Raw genomic sequence first — 15,171 nt, forward strand, 5'->3', positions numbered from 1 at the left:
GCTTTGGGGCTGAAATCTCTGGGTCTCCAAGAGCTGGCATTTGTGCTGTTTTCCTTCTCTATCCTTGAGAATCTCAACTTTGTTGTCATACTGCAATCTGTGCCTGTGCTTTGGAGAGCCCAGGGATATGAGCTGTTCTTGACAAAGGGTCTCCAGGCAGGTCTTTCATTTGCTCTCACTGGAAAAGATTAAGTAAAAGATTAATGGCAGAGATGAGAAAAGAGTGCTGGATGCTGGGGGACCATGGTTACTACTCTTGAGTGAAATGGCTGGGGACAGTGAATTCTTCTGGAAGGGGGCTCAGATATCCCTGGGATACCCAGAAAAGCTCATGGCAGGGAATATACGCCAGCAGATAGCAGGGTGACCACTTTGCTACTCAAGGAAGCAATCCAGCAGGCCTCGTGTCCGTGGGTGCTGAGACAGTCCCACTGCTCTGTTCTCTGAACAGCCAGAGGAGTTGACTTGAGGGAAGGCTGGCATGCAGGGAGGAAGGGACACATTGGAGTGGTTATGCTTGGTGCTACACTGCCTCACAGTGGAAACCTCGAGTACCTAAGAGGCATATCTTTTGAGATATGCGAGAGCAACCCGTGCTAGGAACTGCCGTTCCCTGATGAAGTGTTAGGACACTTAAGTTTTACTCTCTCACTTTTACTAGGACAAGCCCAACAGCACCTAGTTCTAAGAGCTGTTGTCCTGCCAGGGTTAACATTGCTTCCCACAGTCTGTAGTCATCAGGCCGACTTCTCACAGAAGTTACTGTGGCTTCTGCTGTCACTGTTGTTTCAGGAGAGCAGCCACCTGCAAAGCAGCCCACTGTGTCCAGACCAGGGGCTGGGTGGGCCCAGGGGTGTGTGTCCTGCTGAGTTTGGGTCAGGATCTCAGCCAGCCTTGGGCACTCCATATCTGAATCCTTAGAATCACAGAATATCCCGAGCTGAAAGGGAGACCCAAAAGGATAATTGATCCAACTTCTGGCTGCATTGGACTACCCCAAGAATCACACCATGTGCTTGAGAGCCTTGTCCAAATGCATCTTAGCTCTGACAGGCTTGATGCCATGACCACTTCCCTGGGGAGCTGGTTCTAGTACCTTAGCACCCTCTCTCTGGATGAAGGACCTTTTCCTAATAGCCTCAGCTTAAACCTCCCCTGACGCAGCTTCATGCTGCTCCCTTGAGTCCTGTCAGCGCTCAGGGTCAGAGCTATCATGGACAGTTGCGAATCTGAGCTTGGACTGTGCCAAGGATCATCTCATTTCCATGCTGGGGGTCAGAGAGAGCTTCTGTAGCAATAGTCCAGTGCTTTGCAAGCACTCTGGCTGTTGTAGCCCTGCTGCAGCCTGGGTCCCTTCAAGGCTGGGTGTTCCTTGTTGCAGCAAGCTGCGGCACATCATCGATGAGATGGTAACCACGGAGCGGGAGTACGTGCGGTCGCTCCGCTACATCATCGACAGCTACTTCCCTGAGATGGAGCGCCTCGACCTGCCCCAGGACCTACGTGGGAAGCGCAGTGTCATTTTTGGAAACCTGGAGAAACTCTATGACTTCCACAGCCAATACTTCCTTCGAGAGCTTGAGAGCTGCTGCAACCACCCACTGAGGGTCAGCCACTGCTTCCTGCGACACGTAAGGCATCAGCACCTTGCCCCCGGGGTTGGCTCTTCCAGACATGAGCTTGGTTTCTGTGCCTTTCATGGCTTTGCTACCGAGAGACGCTGCCAGGGAAACAAAATGTCTGCTCCTTAAAGCCCATCTGTTTCTCCAGGGATATCCCTTACATGTTTTCTGTCTGTGGTGTCAAAGGTAATGACTAGAGTGAGCAGAGAGGTACAGACCAGCTGTGGGAGAAGAGGGCTGCTGGGCAGAAGCACAGGGACGTAACTCTTAAGGTCAGCTGCCCCATGCATTTTGCTGCCATGTGGTGTGAATGGTACCAGGTGACTATTGGGGTATGGAAGAGGCTAGGGATAGCAGAACAATGAATCAAAAAGTCCTAGGTACTCTGGGAGTAGGAAGACAAGAACATTCCCTGGCTCTTAGTGAGCTTGAAACAAAGTTATTCCTGATATCAGAGGAGGCTCTGGTGCAGCCTGGGAGAAGCAGAAGTACTAGAGTAACCTACCAGGGTTGTGGCTGTCACTGTGTCCTGGGTGCATGGGTTTCACTCGAGGATGGATCTCTTCTGCAGAAAGACCAGTTTGGAATGTATGCGCTGTATAGCAAGAACAAGCCGAAGTCAGACTCGCTGCTGGCCAGCCATGGGAATACCTTCTTCAAGGTGAGTTCCGCTGCCTGTATCAGGATTGCTCAGTGTGTTTGGGCACTGATCTGTTTAAGCAAAGCAAACTTCCCTGCCTGAGGCAGGCTCAGTGCTGCCTCTGCTTCCCTGGCACAACTCTTTGCACAGCTGTATGGAAGGGACAGGGCAGAGGTGCAGTGAGGGATTGGGAAAGGAAGCCAGCACACAGCAGCATTGGTCCTATGGCCTTGATTTCCCCAAGAGTACGCATTTTCCCTGAGTACCCCAGTCAAGAGGTGTCAGTGCTTGCCTGGGGGCACAGGGTTCTCCTTGGGGAGGCTGCTGCCTTCACTGTGCTGTGTTTCTTAGTTCAAGCAGGTACAGCTGGGGGATAAGATGGACCTGGCCTCCTACCTCCTGAAACCCATCCAGCGGATGAGCAAATATGCCCTGCTCCTGAAGGACCTGATCAAGGAGTGCAGCGAGGCACAAGAGCAGGAGCTGGGCTATCTCCGTGCTGCTGAGGAGATGGTGAAGTTTCAGCTCCGGCATGGAAATGACCTGCTGGCCATGGATGCCATCCGTGACTGTGACGTACGTTCCAGTGTCTCCCCCTTCCCAGGGGAACAGAGCCACACTTACTCCCCTTCTCTAGACTTGGGGTCTTTGGATTGTATGGTGAGCCTCCCCTCAGGTTCCCCCAGTGATCAGAGTGCAGTCTGCCAGTACAGCATAGCAGGACTGCTGAGGCATGGGGCAAGGGAGCAGTGGGGCCTGGAGGTCTCCTTGATTTCCTAGGGCAGACAGCCTGGGTGCTGCTGCCTGAGCTGGGTGAGCTACTTGTTGTAAACATGCTCCCAGACGCTTACCAGTAATGGGAGGCAGCCTTGCAGCCCTTGCATGGCATCCTGCAGGCTGCTTTGGACCTTTCATCTCTTGAGCTGTCAAAAGAGGGTCAGGCAGATTGCAAGAAGGAGTTCAAACTGACGCCAATGCCAAGGGTAGGGCAAAATCAACTAAGTGGGACTTGGAGAGGCATGCTAAGTGCAGAATTGGAGAAGGAGAAGCCCCAGGGCCCAGAGAGGAGTAGGATCAGTCTGGGTCAGGAAGAATTGAGGAGCTGGTCTTTTGACCCAGTTGGGCTCCTTGCAGTGGATGGAACTCATTTCCTCCCCAAGAGAAAGCTCTGGCTGCTGCCTGCAGTTGCCACTCCAGAGGTTTGTCACAGATCTGCACAGGGCGACAGAAGGGGGTCATCTGTGCATTACGCCTAGGAGAAAGGTCCAGCTCTCCCCTGAGCTTGGAGCCAGTTGTTTCAGCCTAATGTGCTCCCCAGCAATGCCATGCAGCCTGACTTCGACAGCCCTCTGAAGATGTCAGGTAGCTGACTTCTTCACCACCTGGGATACAGCCATATGGGACCACGTTCTCCAAGTCCAGGTCTAGGGCTGCCTGGGTCATGCTGGTGGAGTCTTACAAGGATGTCCTCTCGTGTCCAGGTAAACCTGAAGGAGCAGGGGCAGCTGGTGCGGCAGGACGAGTTCACCATCTGGCTGGGCCGCAGGAAGTGCCAGCGACACGTGTTCCTCTTTGAGGACCTCATCCTCTTCAGCAAGCCCAAGAGGATCGAGGGTGGCTTTGATGTGTATATCTACAAGCGCTCCTTCAAGGTACGGGCAGTCCTGCAGCTCCCTCTTGTGTGGGAGGTGTCCATGGCTGGTTTCCCTGTGGCACATGCCTCTGAAAGGGGAAGCAGGAGCACCTTCAGCAGAAGAGCTGCACCCACCACTTCTAAGCCTCCTCCAAACCGTGCTGTGAAGCCAGAAGGGGATACTTGACTCGTTAATGCCTAGGCCCTCTGTGCTGTGATATGTGGGGCCAGCATTTTCTGAGGGTCATGGAGTATGGGGCAAAGGCAGTGTGTACGTGGCAGGGAAGTGGTGGTAATTCTGGATGGAGCACTAGGAATTGCCTGAGCTGTCTGTGCTCAGCTGTGTCCAAGACATACCTGCTGCTTTCCAGACCCTCTGGCTCCTTCCTCTTAGGTCTGCCAAGCTGGGGATAGCTCTAGCACAAGGTTCAAGCAGCTTACTGCTTTTGCTCCTGCTACAGTCTGGTTTATGCTTTGCTTTTTCTCTTCCTCCCAGACTGCAGACATTGGTCTGACGGAGAACTGTGGAGACAGCGGCCTGCGCTTTGAGATCTGGTTCCGAAGGCGGAAGTCCAGTGACACCTACATCCTCCAGGCCAGCTCAGCTGAGACTAAGCAGGCCTGGACCAGTGACATTGCCAAAATCCTGTGGCAGCAGGCAGCCCGCAATAAAGGTGTGATTCCTTCCTGGAATTCCTTCTGTGCCGCAAAAGGTGCGGGAGCCCTGTTCAGCTCATGCTGTCCTGAGTAGGTTTGGATCCTGTTACCAGGCAGCTCTGTGCAGCAAGCAGCTGTGTGCCAGCATGCAGCCTCAGGAGCATGTGCTGGGCTTGGCTGGGCATGTCCCTTCCCTGCCCCTCATCCCCAGGGATCTCGATGGTCCAAGCTCTGTATGACTGTAGACACCCACCTGCTCTCCATGAGAGAAACAGAAGATCCATGCTCAGGGTTCCCTGTCCTGTGAGCATAAGCTGTGCTCCTGAAAGACTTGCTGGTCTCCCCAGTGATCTGGGCCACTACTGGAGCTCACTACTGCATCATGCTGACCAAGTCCCTCCTGTCCCCACACAAGCTTCCCGCTTGGCAGGACTCTAGTAGGTGGCATGGCGTTGAGCTACTTGGCCAGAGCAGGGCACAACTGCTTGTTCCTGGAGCCTCCGCAGCGCTGGGGAGGGCAGCAAGGGGAGAAGAGATCTAATCTCAGCAGTTCAGAAGCAGCCCAGCCCAGGAGTGCTTTAACCTGTGGCTGAATAATGCTTGTGGGGAGTGTTGAGTTGGGTCAGCCTCACAATGTGGCTGTGGGTCTCTTCCTCTCCAGAAATCCGTATGCAGGAGATGGTCTCCATGGGTGTGGGTAACAAGCCCTTCCTGGATATCAAACCCAGTGAGGCAGCTATCAATGACCGTGCTATCGATTACATCATGAAAGGCAGAGGTAGGTGCCAGCTGTGCCTTCCCCCTTGATCCTTGTGAGTGAGGCAGGACTGGTTCTCAGGGGTTTTTTTTATGTTTTCTTGGCAGGTGCCAGGACCAGAGCCTCAATTGCAGTGTCTCTGTTTGACCATTCCAACCCCTTCAAGAGGACACAGACGCAGCTCTCCACCGGCAGCACCCCCACTGCCTATTCCCCTTCTTCCTCCTCCTCCCTGCTGGGGCCCCTCAACCTCCACATGTACCTGGACCAGGCTCTGCTGCCAGGGGTCCTGGCCCCCAGACGCCCCTTTGACATTGGCACTTGCATCGAGGAAGATGAGCTGGAGCACGAGACGAGCAGCCAGCCCTCAATGAGTACGTACAGCCCCGCTGCTCTGCAGCCCCTGGGATGTGTGGGCTCATCCCTGCACCTTGTTCTGTGCAGTGTGGTCAGACCAGGCTTGTTTGGGTCAAGGCAGTCCCTGTCTCCTACCCAGGCCAGGGCGTGAGGGCCCTGCCTTTCCATGCCAGCTCTGTCTCAGGTTCCATGAGAGGATTTAGCTCAAATACAGGGCTTATAAAGTACCTGCCGAGCTGCAGCCATACCCATGGCAGGCTTGGTGCTGTGTACTGGTACTGCTGTGGTCCTGGGGACTTGTATGGAAGTATGGTATGAAGTGCTCTGTCCTTTGCCCTCACCATCCTGCCCCATCACCCTTTGCCTTCCCTTGTGTGAACTTCATTGGCCAGCCCATACCAATCACCAGCATCATTATAACTCTTCTTGCTTGTGTTAGTTTGTTGTCTGTGGCCTTAAAGAGGCCCATACAGGAGTGTGGCTGATCTGTGGGCTTGTGTGGCCAGTGCCCTTGCAGACAGGTACATTATCAAGGGGATGTGGCATGGGTTATATGCAGCCCAAAGTTGTGGTTATCAGAGTGACCTTCCTCTCTTTCCCCAGCAACAGAGAGCTCAGAGTCATCGCACTGCATGTCAGCCACTGGCTCCAGCGGCTCCGACAGCGGCTGTGTCTCCAACGTCCCACAAGAAAGCTTCTGTGAAGACATGGGCTCGCCCCCGTACATGCCCGTAGGCCCACAACACAGCTCTGCCATGGAGGGCAGACCCAGGTTCACAAACAGCCAGTACATTTCTGCAGTAAGTGCAAGCAGCCAAAACACTCTCTTCACTTTGCCTGCTCCTGTAACTGCCTCCCCAGTTCAAGCCACTGCCTCTCACAGGGGGACCGAAGATGCTGCTTTTGGTCTTGGGGTGACTGTGGGGAAGTGACATTTCCTCTTGCAGAGACTTGGCCCCTCTGGGGCGGGCGAGAGCCCTCTGGTGCAGGGGCCACCCCTGTTGTGGCCAGGATCCCTGAGGAGATGAGCTGGAAAGGACCTGCAGTGCTGGAGGCTGCACAAGGGGGAGATGTTGTACAAACAGGAGCTATAATGCTGCCATGGGCTGGGGTACATATATAACCTCCTGGAATGGCTGGAGCTCTGCTGCGCATGTTGCCAAGCTCCTTTCCTGGAAGGTTTGGGCCTTTTTTGGGGAATGATGAGAGGGAGTAGTGGGAGCCTGTTGCTCTGAGATGTCGGTGTATTCCTGAGAGTTCTTGCTGCTTCCCTTCCCACTAGATCCTGTCCTGATGCTGTTGTCCTCTAACCCCCTACTAACACTGGCTTCTCTCTTCTGCAGAAAGCAGGCCAGGTCACCATAAGTCCCTCAAGAATAGTGTGAGCCCCTCGGCCCTGCCTCAGGAAGTGGAGTTGTTGTAAGTAGCCCCTGCAGGGGATTTTCCAGCAGTTCTGAGTGCTGGTCAGATTTGTCAGTAGCTCTGAGTCAGGGGAACCTCACCCTCAGCTCCTCTGTGAGTTTTGCCCATGCATTCCTGACTGGTGCCTGAGGCTCTGATTCATCTGGTTACAGAGGAGCAGCTCCCATGGAGCCACACTCTGAACAGCTGGTCTGATGGTTTCTGCCTTGCAGAAGCAAAACAAACAAAATCACGTTCAGGTAGTAAAGGCTTGACCACCTCCCGAGTGTTCAGATGAGCTCCTTTCCTCTGAATGCTACCCACCTGTCTAACCACTAACCTGTTTCTTGGGGCTGTTTGCCAAAATCCTACTCTTAGTCCCTCTGAACTGCCTTGGAGAATCACAGTAATCTCCCCAAGGTAGATTTATCCCACAGTTTCCTTTGAACCTCCAAAGGAAATGGTACTTTGCCAGGCAAAGGAACCTGCTAGGTTATGGACAGGATGTCCTGAGGGAGCTGCCAGATGTTGTTCCTGTATTTAGTGATTTTGGAAGGATGCCTTGTCTGTGAGGAAGTCGCTGTTGGTCCAAGGAGGGTGAACCCTGACAGGACTTGCAGCCAAGCAGGGCTCCTGCTCGTGGCTGGCAGCCCTTGATATGTCATGTCAGAACCCAGTCAAACCAGCCTGCTCTTGTCTCAGCCTTTTCCTCTCTGTCCTTGGGGCTGAGCCTCCCTTCTCCCAGGGAGCAGAGGGGTACAAACATGAGGGAGGCAGGATTAGGGCTTGAAGGGTCAAGGCACAGGGTGGTGAATGGCTCGTAGGTTTGGCGCTGTGGGGTGTGACACCATGCAGGCCCGTGGCTCGTGACCTGCAGGTGCAGGAGTTCAGAGCCAGCTGTACAGAGCCAGCCAAGGTTCACATTTAAGATCCTGAGCCCCCTTCTGGAGGGTCACAGATGAGGCTTTTGAAGCGGCCACAGAAGCAGTAGGGACAGCTGCACACAGCCTTTGGGCGAGTCCTGAGGCGCAGAGGGAAGAGCTGTGCTTCTCCTGCAAGGCTCTTCCCCTAAAACATTCTTTCCCCACCAAAATTTACCTCTGACAAACAGTGGATTTCAAGTGTTTTCTGAAGTCACTGCTGGCCAGGACAGGGACCTGTGGGATCCTGCCACGTCCCGGGAGTGCAGCTGGTCTAACCCATTGCACGGTGCTGTGTTCCAGGTTTGATTGCCATTTCAAACTCACTGAAGACCCCAGGCCTCTGACCAGCAGAAGGACAGTCTTCATCCCTGAAGATTTTTTCTGTCCATTATCAGGCTCTTTCAAACAGCCCAAAACCTGACCTCTGCCTGAGGCGAAGTCCCAGGAAGGCTTCTGTCAACTAAATGTAATAGCTTTGGTGTTGGATGGGACCTTGGGCATTTAGAACTCATTAGCCCTATATTTATAAGTAAGAAGTAACATAGCCATTTGGGAAAAAAAAAGTATTATTTTTAAAGCTATGAGTTGTACAGATTTTTATTACAAGTGACTCTGTTACTATTTGTTGTGTAAGCTGCACATTTTATAAAGTTTTTGGAAGGGCATGAAGAGAAATTGAGGTATTTAAAAAAAGTAGTCTAACTTTCTGTTTCAGGGTTACAGTGACCTGAAGCTCAAGATTTAACGTCCTTCCTTATGTTCTAAATATGTCTATCGTAGCAATAATTTATTTCCTTGGCTTAATACTTCCATTCTAATAAAAGCAATTTCATTGTTATGAATTGTTTCTTCAGATGGTTCTTCCAGTGCCTTGGTGCTGAGCTAATCTCTCTCATAACCATCTGTCAGCTCTGCCACTCTGCCTGTGCCACCTCTGCTCTGCCAGCTCCAGCTGTAAATCCTCAGTGCATTCCGCAGAGAGGGGGGAGATGCCCAGGCAGAGCCTCCCCTGATGCCAGTGGGGAGGCTGACCCAGAGAGGGGCTTTGGAGCAGCCAGCAGAGGTGTCAGCAGGAGTGAGGAAGAGGGAGCTGTCTGGTGGAGCTCTGGAGGCACCAAAGTTCCTGGCTGTAATTTTAGCCACTTGTCCCCTGTAGCTGCTGTCCCAGTGCAAGTTTCTCTCTTGCCCTGCTGGCTCAGGTCCCAGTGGCTTAGTTCAGGCTCCATTGTGCTTTGTCCTGGCTGTGCCCCTGCTTTTGGACTGACAGGGACTGGCTCCTTGCTTCATCTCTGACTCAGCCCCCTTCTGGTACTTCAGTCCCCCTGTTGTGGCTTGTTTGAGGAGCTTTGGATGTGCTGGCACTCGAGACCAACAGGTTTTGAGTGTAATGGGTTGATTATAATGCTGAACCTTAAGTGGACGTTGTTTGAAGTAACACAGCATAACTGGAGGACAAACCAGCCCTGTGTTCCAAGAGGGCTTTTTCATGAGTAACATCCAAGGTCACTGTGTGGCTGTGACACCCTCCCTCTGTTCTTGGACAAAAGGAAAATCAGCATTTCTGGAAACAGTGGTTACTTGGCTGCCAAGTTCCTGTTTACTCCTGGTTTATGCAGGGCTGTAAATCAGGCTCCTGCAGGTGTGAGAGAAATGCTACATTTGGCCTGAGGAAGAAGATGGAGTAGTAATTTATTTACCTGCAGTTTTCTCCCCTTGACAGACTGGGGTGTTACACCCCACAGCCGCCCTGGAGACAGTGTCCTTCAAGTTTGGAAATTCCTGTACTGTATGTAAAACACTTGTTTATTTTCAATAAGCTGGATGTTTTTTAAACCTTGTTCTTTTTTCAGACAGCAAAGAAAATACATTTGACATCTTTGTACAAAATTGCATGGGAAACAGTTATACAGGGAATATTTTACAAGTTACTATTTTGAGATAATTGCTGGGTTAATGCAAGGTTTCTGGACTGTCAAGGCAACAGTAGCTCATGTCACAAGAGGGAGAGAAGTTACCAATGCAACAAGAGGAACATGAAACGTCTGGAATTTCTCGGTTTCAAAGGTTTCTAAATTGCTGGAAAAACCTTTAGTATTGTTTACCTGACACTCTTTTTTCAGGGTTTGATTGATTTGTCTAATAAAGGTTATTTTCTTTATATGAATCTTATTGCATTGTGTTATGATTTCAGCATGGGAACCTGGGCTGTGGAAGGAGACAGGGAGCACTGAGAGGATCAGTTGTCCCTGGGGTGTCTAAAAACCCCCTCAGGGTACGGGGGACAGGTTCAAGGAACATTTCCCTGACTAAACCTAACCCAGCAGGTTATTGGGGTGAGGCTGATGGTGCCTGTCATTTTAAACACTGAAAAGTACACAAACAATTTTTCCCCCCTATTCCATATCTGGTATTCAAACAATGAGAAAAAAATATTTGGTTTTACTGGCATAAGTAGAAATCTTTCCATTGCCAGCCTTGACTTCCACAGAGTGAGCTGCATGTCAGGAATCCCAGATTAGACAATGCATTTTTGAGAGGGTGCAACCAAAACAAATGAGCTCCTAAACCAGAGGTGTTTCTCTGAAATCTTTGTCAGAATTGAAATTTTCAATACTTTTTCCAGCCTTTCTACAAGTGACATTCTCTGTCCTTTTTTTTTTTTTTTTTTTTTTTTTTTTTTTTTCCCCTTTAACTAACCAGGGATAAAGTCTGATATTGAAAACCAGGGATCGCACTCTGCTCTGTGACACTCATGACACCCCTCCCATGGAAAGTTCATTGTGGCATTTTCCACAGGGAATCCCCTGAAGAGGGTAGATGGGTTCAGTGGGCTGTTTGGAAATCACCCTTCCCAGGAGCACCCTGATCTCTGCTGGTACTGGCCATTGTGCTGGGCCCTCCCCAGTCTGTACACCCAACAATTCCCTTGGCCGTTCAGGTGTTAGAATTGTAAAATCCTGGAATGGGTTGGAAGAAACCTTAAAGACCATCATTCAACCCCTCTGCCACGGGCAGTGCCATCTTCACTAGACCAGGTCACTCCAGGCCCTGGAGTGTCCTTGGCCTGGCCTTGGACACTTGCAGGAATGGGGAATGCACAAATTCTAATTTGGTGGAATGTGGAATATTCACAGGACACTGGTGGGTGTTTCAGGCCATCTCAATTTCTGGTGATTGATGCATTTTATGGACCCGACTTTGCTGTGCCTGTGAAGGGAGGGTGCCCTCTCCTGTAAGCTCCCTGAGTTCTGACCACTGCAGTTTTGGAAAGCACTTTTCAGCCTCAGAGCAGGGACACCAGCAGAGGGGGCAGATGGAGTGTTTTTCAGCTGGACTAATCGGACTTTGCTGATCTGCCTAAAAAAACCCACAAAAATCTGAAGAGAGGTGCAATTTTCCTTTTTGTTAAAGATGTGCAGATGTACAAATCTGTGCTCTCAGACCCGTTTGGGTTGGAAAGGGCTTTAAAAATCGCCTTGTTGCACCCCACTGCCTTGGTCAGGGACACCTTAGAACAGATCAGGTTGCTCCAAGCCTGGTCCAGCCTGGCCTTGAACAATTCCAGGGATGGGGAATGCAGGAATTCTGGTTCAGTGGGATGTGGTCCTGGCCATACCTCAACAGGGCCACAGTAAATGTCATTGTGCACTGTTTGTTAATGCAGTAATAGAATACTGAGTTTTGCTGCTCTTCCAGCCTGTGGAGATGGAAAATCTGTAAACACTGCCTGAAAAAAAAATAAAATAAAATAAAAAAGGTGGTAAATGCAAAATGTTAATATTTGATGTTAGAAATATCAAGCAGCATAACATTTTTGAGACAATCCCATTAAAAAAAAAAAGAAATTGGAAATCAGAAGACACTCAGAGTTTAGATAAAGCTTGGTGGAAATGCAGATATTAATGTTTGAAAATAGACTTTTCATCCAGCCAGGATGTGCAGACTCACCCTTCACTGGCACAAGACAGAATTACACTAATTAAAATTAAAAATACTTGTAGCTGTATAGCAAATTAAATCTTTGTTAGAGATACCCATTTAGTATTTTCATTTATGCAGTTCCAGAGTGTAGGGGAAGAGGAAGAACTGTCACTTCCCTGATGCACATGACAGTGAATTCAGTGGTGAATTTACCACAATAAATTCATTAGAATTAATTTATTTCCAGGCCAACTGAACCTCCTCACAGAGCACTAGAAAGGGCAATACCACCTTTTCCAGATTAAAACACTTGTATTCAATAAGATGGGGCAGTATAAAATCATCCTTAAACACAGCAGCTGCTTTCTTTAACTGCAGTTAATTAAAAACAAAACCATTAAATGAGCTCTTGTGGAAAGGTCAAGCGTGAAATCTGGAACAGTTCCTGTGCTCACCAACCAGGGCAGAGGAGTTGAATGTGACTTTTATTTGGACACCTATCAGGAGCATTGATAAAATTTAAACTCTGTGACGTCCTTCTGCACACAATATTATCTAAGAATTAAAAAGTAGAGCAAAACAGCATAGAAGGTCCCACTTTGCCTGCAGGAAAGGCTTCAGCTGCAGAATTAATGCTCGTCAGATAAATTCAACAAGAGCTGAGGAAAGGTAAATTTGAGGCCTGCATGTCAAAATGAAGGTGCCCAAACAGAAAGCTGTGTCGGTCAATGAATAATTTATGATTATCAGACTTACCCCATGCAGGAGCTGATTGCCACAACAGAGATTCAGGAGACAGAGTGACTTTGCTTTTGGGAATTGAGAAATACCAGTCTCTGACATTAAAATGAATTAACTCTTCTTCTGCAGATCCCACAACGCTCTCTGGTTCATCCCCACAGAAAATGCTGAGGGGCAAGAACAAACCTGTAAATCCTGGAACAGCCTGGTGTCCGGAAGGTTTTTAGGCTATTTCTCATACAAGTGGCCACAGAAATGGGAGTCAAAAGCAGGTCTGGAAAAGGATGGGGAGGGGAGGGAAACCCTCTGTCACTGGACGCAAGAATTAAAGTCAGTAGCTTCCAGAGACAGCTTGCAGCTCCAGACTGCACTGGTGATCAAAGATGATGTGGGGAACAAGACTTTTTCATAGATAATCACATCAACTTTTTGCTGATACTGTTCAAGCAAGAAAGATGAAAAATTTTAAGAAAAACAACTGCATAGTAAAATCTTGGTATTTCTGAGACTCAGTCCAATTTCAGGGGACAGTGGAAGAAAGACCAAAACACCCTCATGGCACCATTGCTCCAAGGAAAGTACTGCCAGACATTCCTGAGGGAATTCAGGCAGCTCAGGCTGCTGTTTGAGGGGCAGCAGTGCCCAGCCAGCAGATCCCCCCTGCACAAAGGGGTCTCAGTCCTGCTCCTGCTCCTGCTCCTGCTCCCTGCTCCCTGCTCCCTGCTCCCTGCTCCCATTCCCCATTCCCCATTCCCCATTCCCCATTCCCCATTCCCCATTCCCCATTCCCCATTCCCCATTCCCCATTCCCCATTCCCCATTCCCCATTCCCCATTCCCCCTGGAGGAAGGAGCAGGGCTGCAATTTATTTAAAAGCCAATTAACACAATGCTAACATGACAGATCTCTTTAATTAGATGCTCTTTGTGTCATTTCTTAGAACAGGAAACAGGTGAGAAGCAAGACCCAAATAATAAAAAAACCCAAGAAAATTTGGAATATGACAGTGAATAAATTAACTAATCAATTTGATGATGTGGGATTTTTAGTTAAAAAAAAAAACCTAAAGAGGGCTTTAGACAAAGATATAGGAGTGCTCATCAATACTTCATTAAGATTTACTTAATATACATTAATATTTTATTATTTAAATATTGAAATTATTTTTCAGAATCATATTTCTAAACTTCCTCTGGAGATAAGGACAGCATTAAAAAAAGAGCATCAGTATGAATACAGGCAAACTCTGTATCTTAATATCTATATTTTATCTTTGTTAATAATTTATACTTTAAATATTAGAATCTAAATGAATCTGTACAATAACAACTGCAATTCAGGGGCAGTGTCACGCCTCAGAGAGGGGTTTACATGTCTTGAATGTTCTCCTGGGTTCACCCATTATTATCTCTGGGTGTTACTACTGTAAGTCTCAGCTGACATGAAGATAATTTACTTAATTTATTTAATTAATAAGCTTTCCAGACAGTGGTTTGCAGGCTGGTTTTTGTGTCAGGTTTATGGTTTGGAGTCGCTCGTGTCTCTGGCATTCTCTGCTGGTCAACTTGACTGCAAAAAACGTTGATATAGAAGAGCTGTTGGATGCTTTTAAATGGCAGATCTGACAGGGATGATGGAGGAAGGGCAGCCAGGTGGTGTTTTAGGATAAGGGGGAAATGTTTTTGAAAAAATGAAAACCTAAAATAAGGATGTTTTTATTATCCCACTGATAAATAAGCGCTGCATGAACCAAGGGCTCCAGCCGGGGCAGGGTGAGCCCACGCCAGTTCTGTGCTCTGGGCTGGGCCAGCTCCCGGCTTTGGCCGGTGCCGTGGGGTTTTGTGTTCCCCTTCAGCTCCGTGTCCCACCGTGCCAGCCCCGCAGCCGCCGCCCCGAGGAGCGCTCCCGATTCCCGGGAAAACACCGGCACCCACCCCGGGCTCCTTCTCTTCTCAAAGCTCCGTCTCAGCAGAGCAAGAAACCCTTGCTGCATTTATGAGGGTGGAAGGATGGGCCTCAATGGACAGGAGCCTCGCTGGGTTTTGTAATTTACCCTGAGATCTGCTGGGTAATAATCCCAAGAAAATGATGTTGCAGGGCCGTCTGAAGACAGGCTAAACCTGCAGCAACAACGTGAACAGGAGGGTGCTGAGCTTTTCCCTCCTCTGCTCCATACCCTCCTGTTCCTGACATGCATAAGGCAGGGATAACACTGCAGATGCTGCAGGGAAGTGTTTAAATCCAAAGCAAAAATCTGTTTCTAATTAGGTCTTAAAAAAAAAAATCCATAGAAACTTTTCTGTTTAGAATTGTTTCCTGACATCACCTGATCTTCCTGCCAAAACTCCAGATTATCTTGGTGTGTTCCAGATTTTACTGCTTGTTTAAGTTTTGTTTTTTTTTCACACACCTATACAGGAACACTTGGAAAAAGTTGGGTTTTTTCTTTAAAAGTGTGTTTGAGACAAATAATTCATAGCAGTGGCAGAAGGCTTTGCTTAAACTCACACCATGTTACA

General features: G+C 49.1%; 1 protein-coding gene across 5 annotated transcripts in view; it reads left to right on the top strand.

Moving 5' to 3' along the window:
- Positions 1-10,154, top strand: part of PLEKHG4 (pleckstrin homology and RhoGEF domain containing G4) — an 86,028-nt gene extending 75,874 nt beyond the window's left edge. Inside the window, exons 15-24 of one of the 5 annotated variants that reach the window (XM_038147912.1) lie at positions 1,382-1,631; positions 2,194-2,283; positions 2,614-2,838; positions 3,744-3,914; positions 4,392-4,608; positions 5,214-5,330; positions 5,417-5,683; positions 6,270-6,466; positions 7,010-7,085; positions 8,291-10,154. In XM_038147912.1, the coding sequence (XP_038003840.1) occupies positions 1,382-1,631; positions 2,194-2,283; positions 2,614-2,838; positions 3,744-3,914; positions 4,392-4,608; positions 5,214-5,330; positions 5,417-5,683; positions 6,270-6,466; positions 7,010-7,051 (1,576 nt within the window). In that variant the 3' untranslated portion in view covers positions 7,052-7,085; positions 8,291-10,154. Of the gene's footprint in view, positions 1-1,381; positions 1,632-2,193; positions 2,284-2,613; positions 2,839-3,743; positions 3,915-4,391; positions 4,609-5,213; positions 5,331-5,416; positions 5,684-6,269 lie in introns of all 5 variants that reach the window. The other 4 variants (XR_005258244.1, XM_038147913.1, XM_038147908.1 and 1 more) reach the window with 4 other exon arrangements.
- Positions 10,155-15,171: the final 5,017 nt, after the last annotated feature.

Source organism: Motacilla alba, chromosome 11 (assembly GCF_015832195.1).
Source record: "Motacilla alba alba isolate MOTALB_02 chromosome 11, Motacilla_alba_V1.0_pri, whole genome shotgun sequence".
Lineage (NCBI taxonomy): Eukaryota > Metazoa > Chordata > Aves > Passeriformes > Motacillidae > Motacilla > Motacilla alba.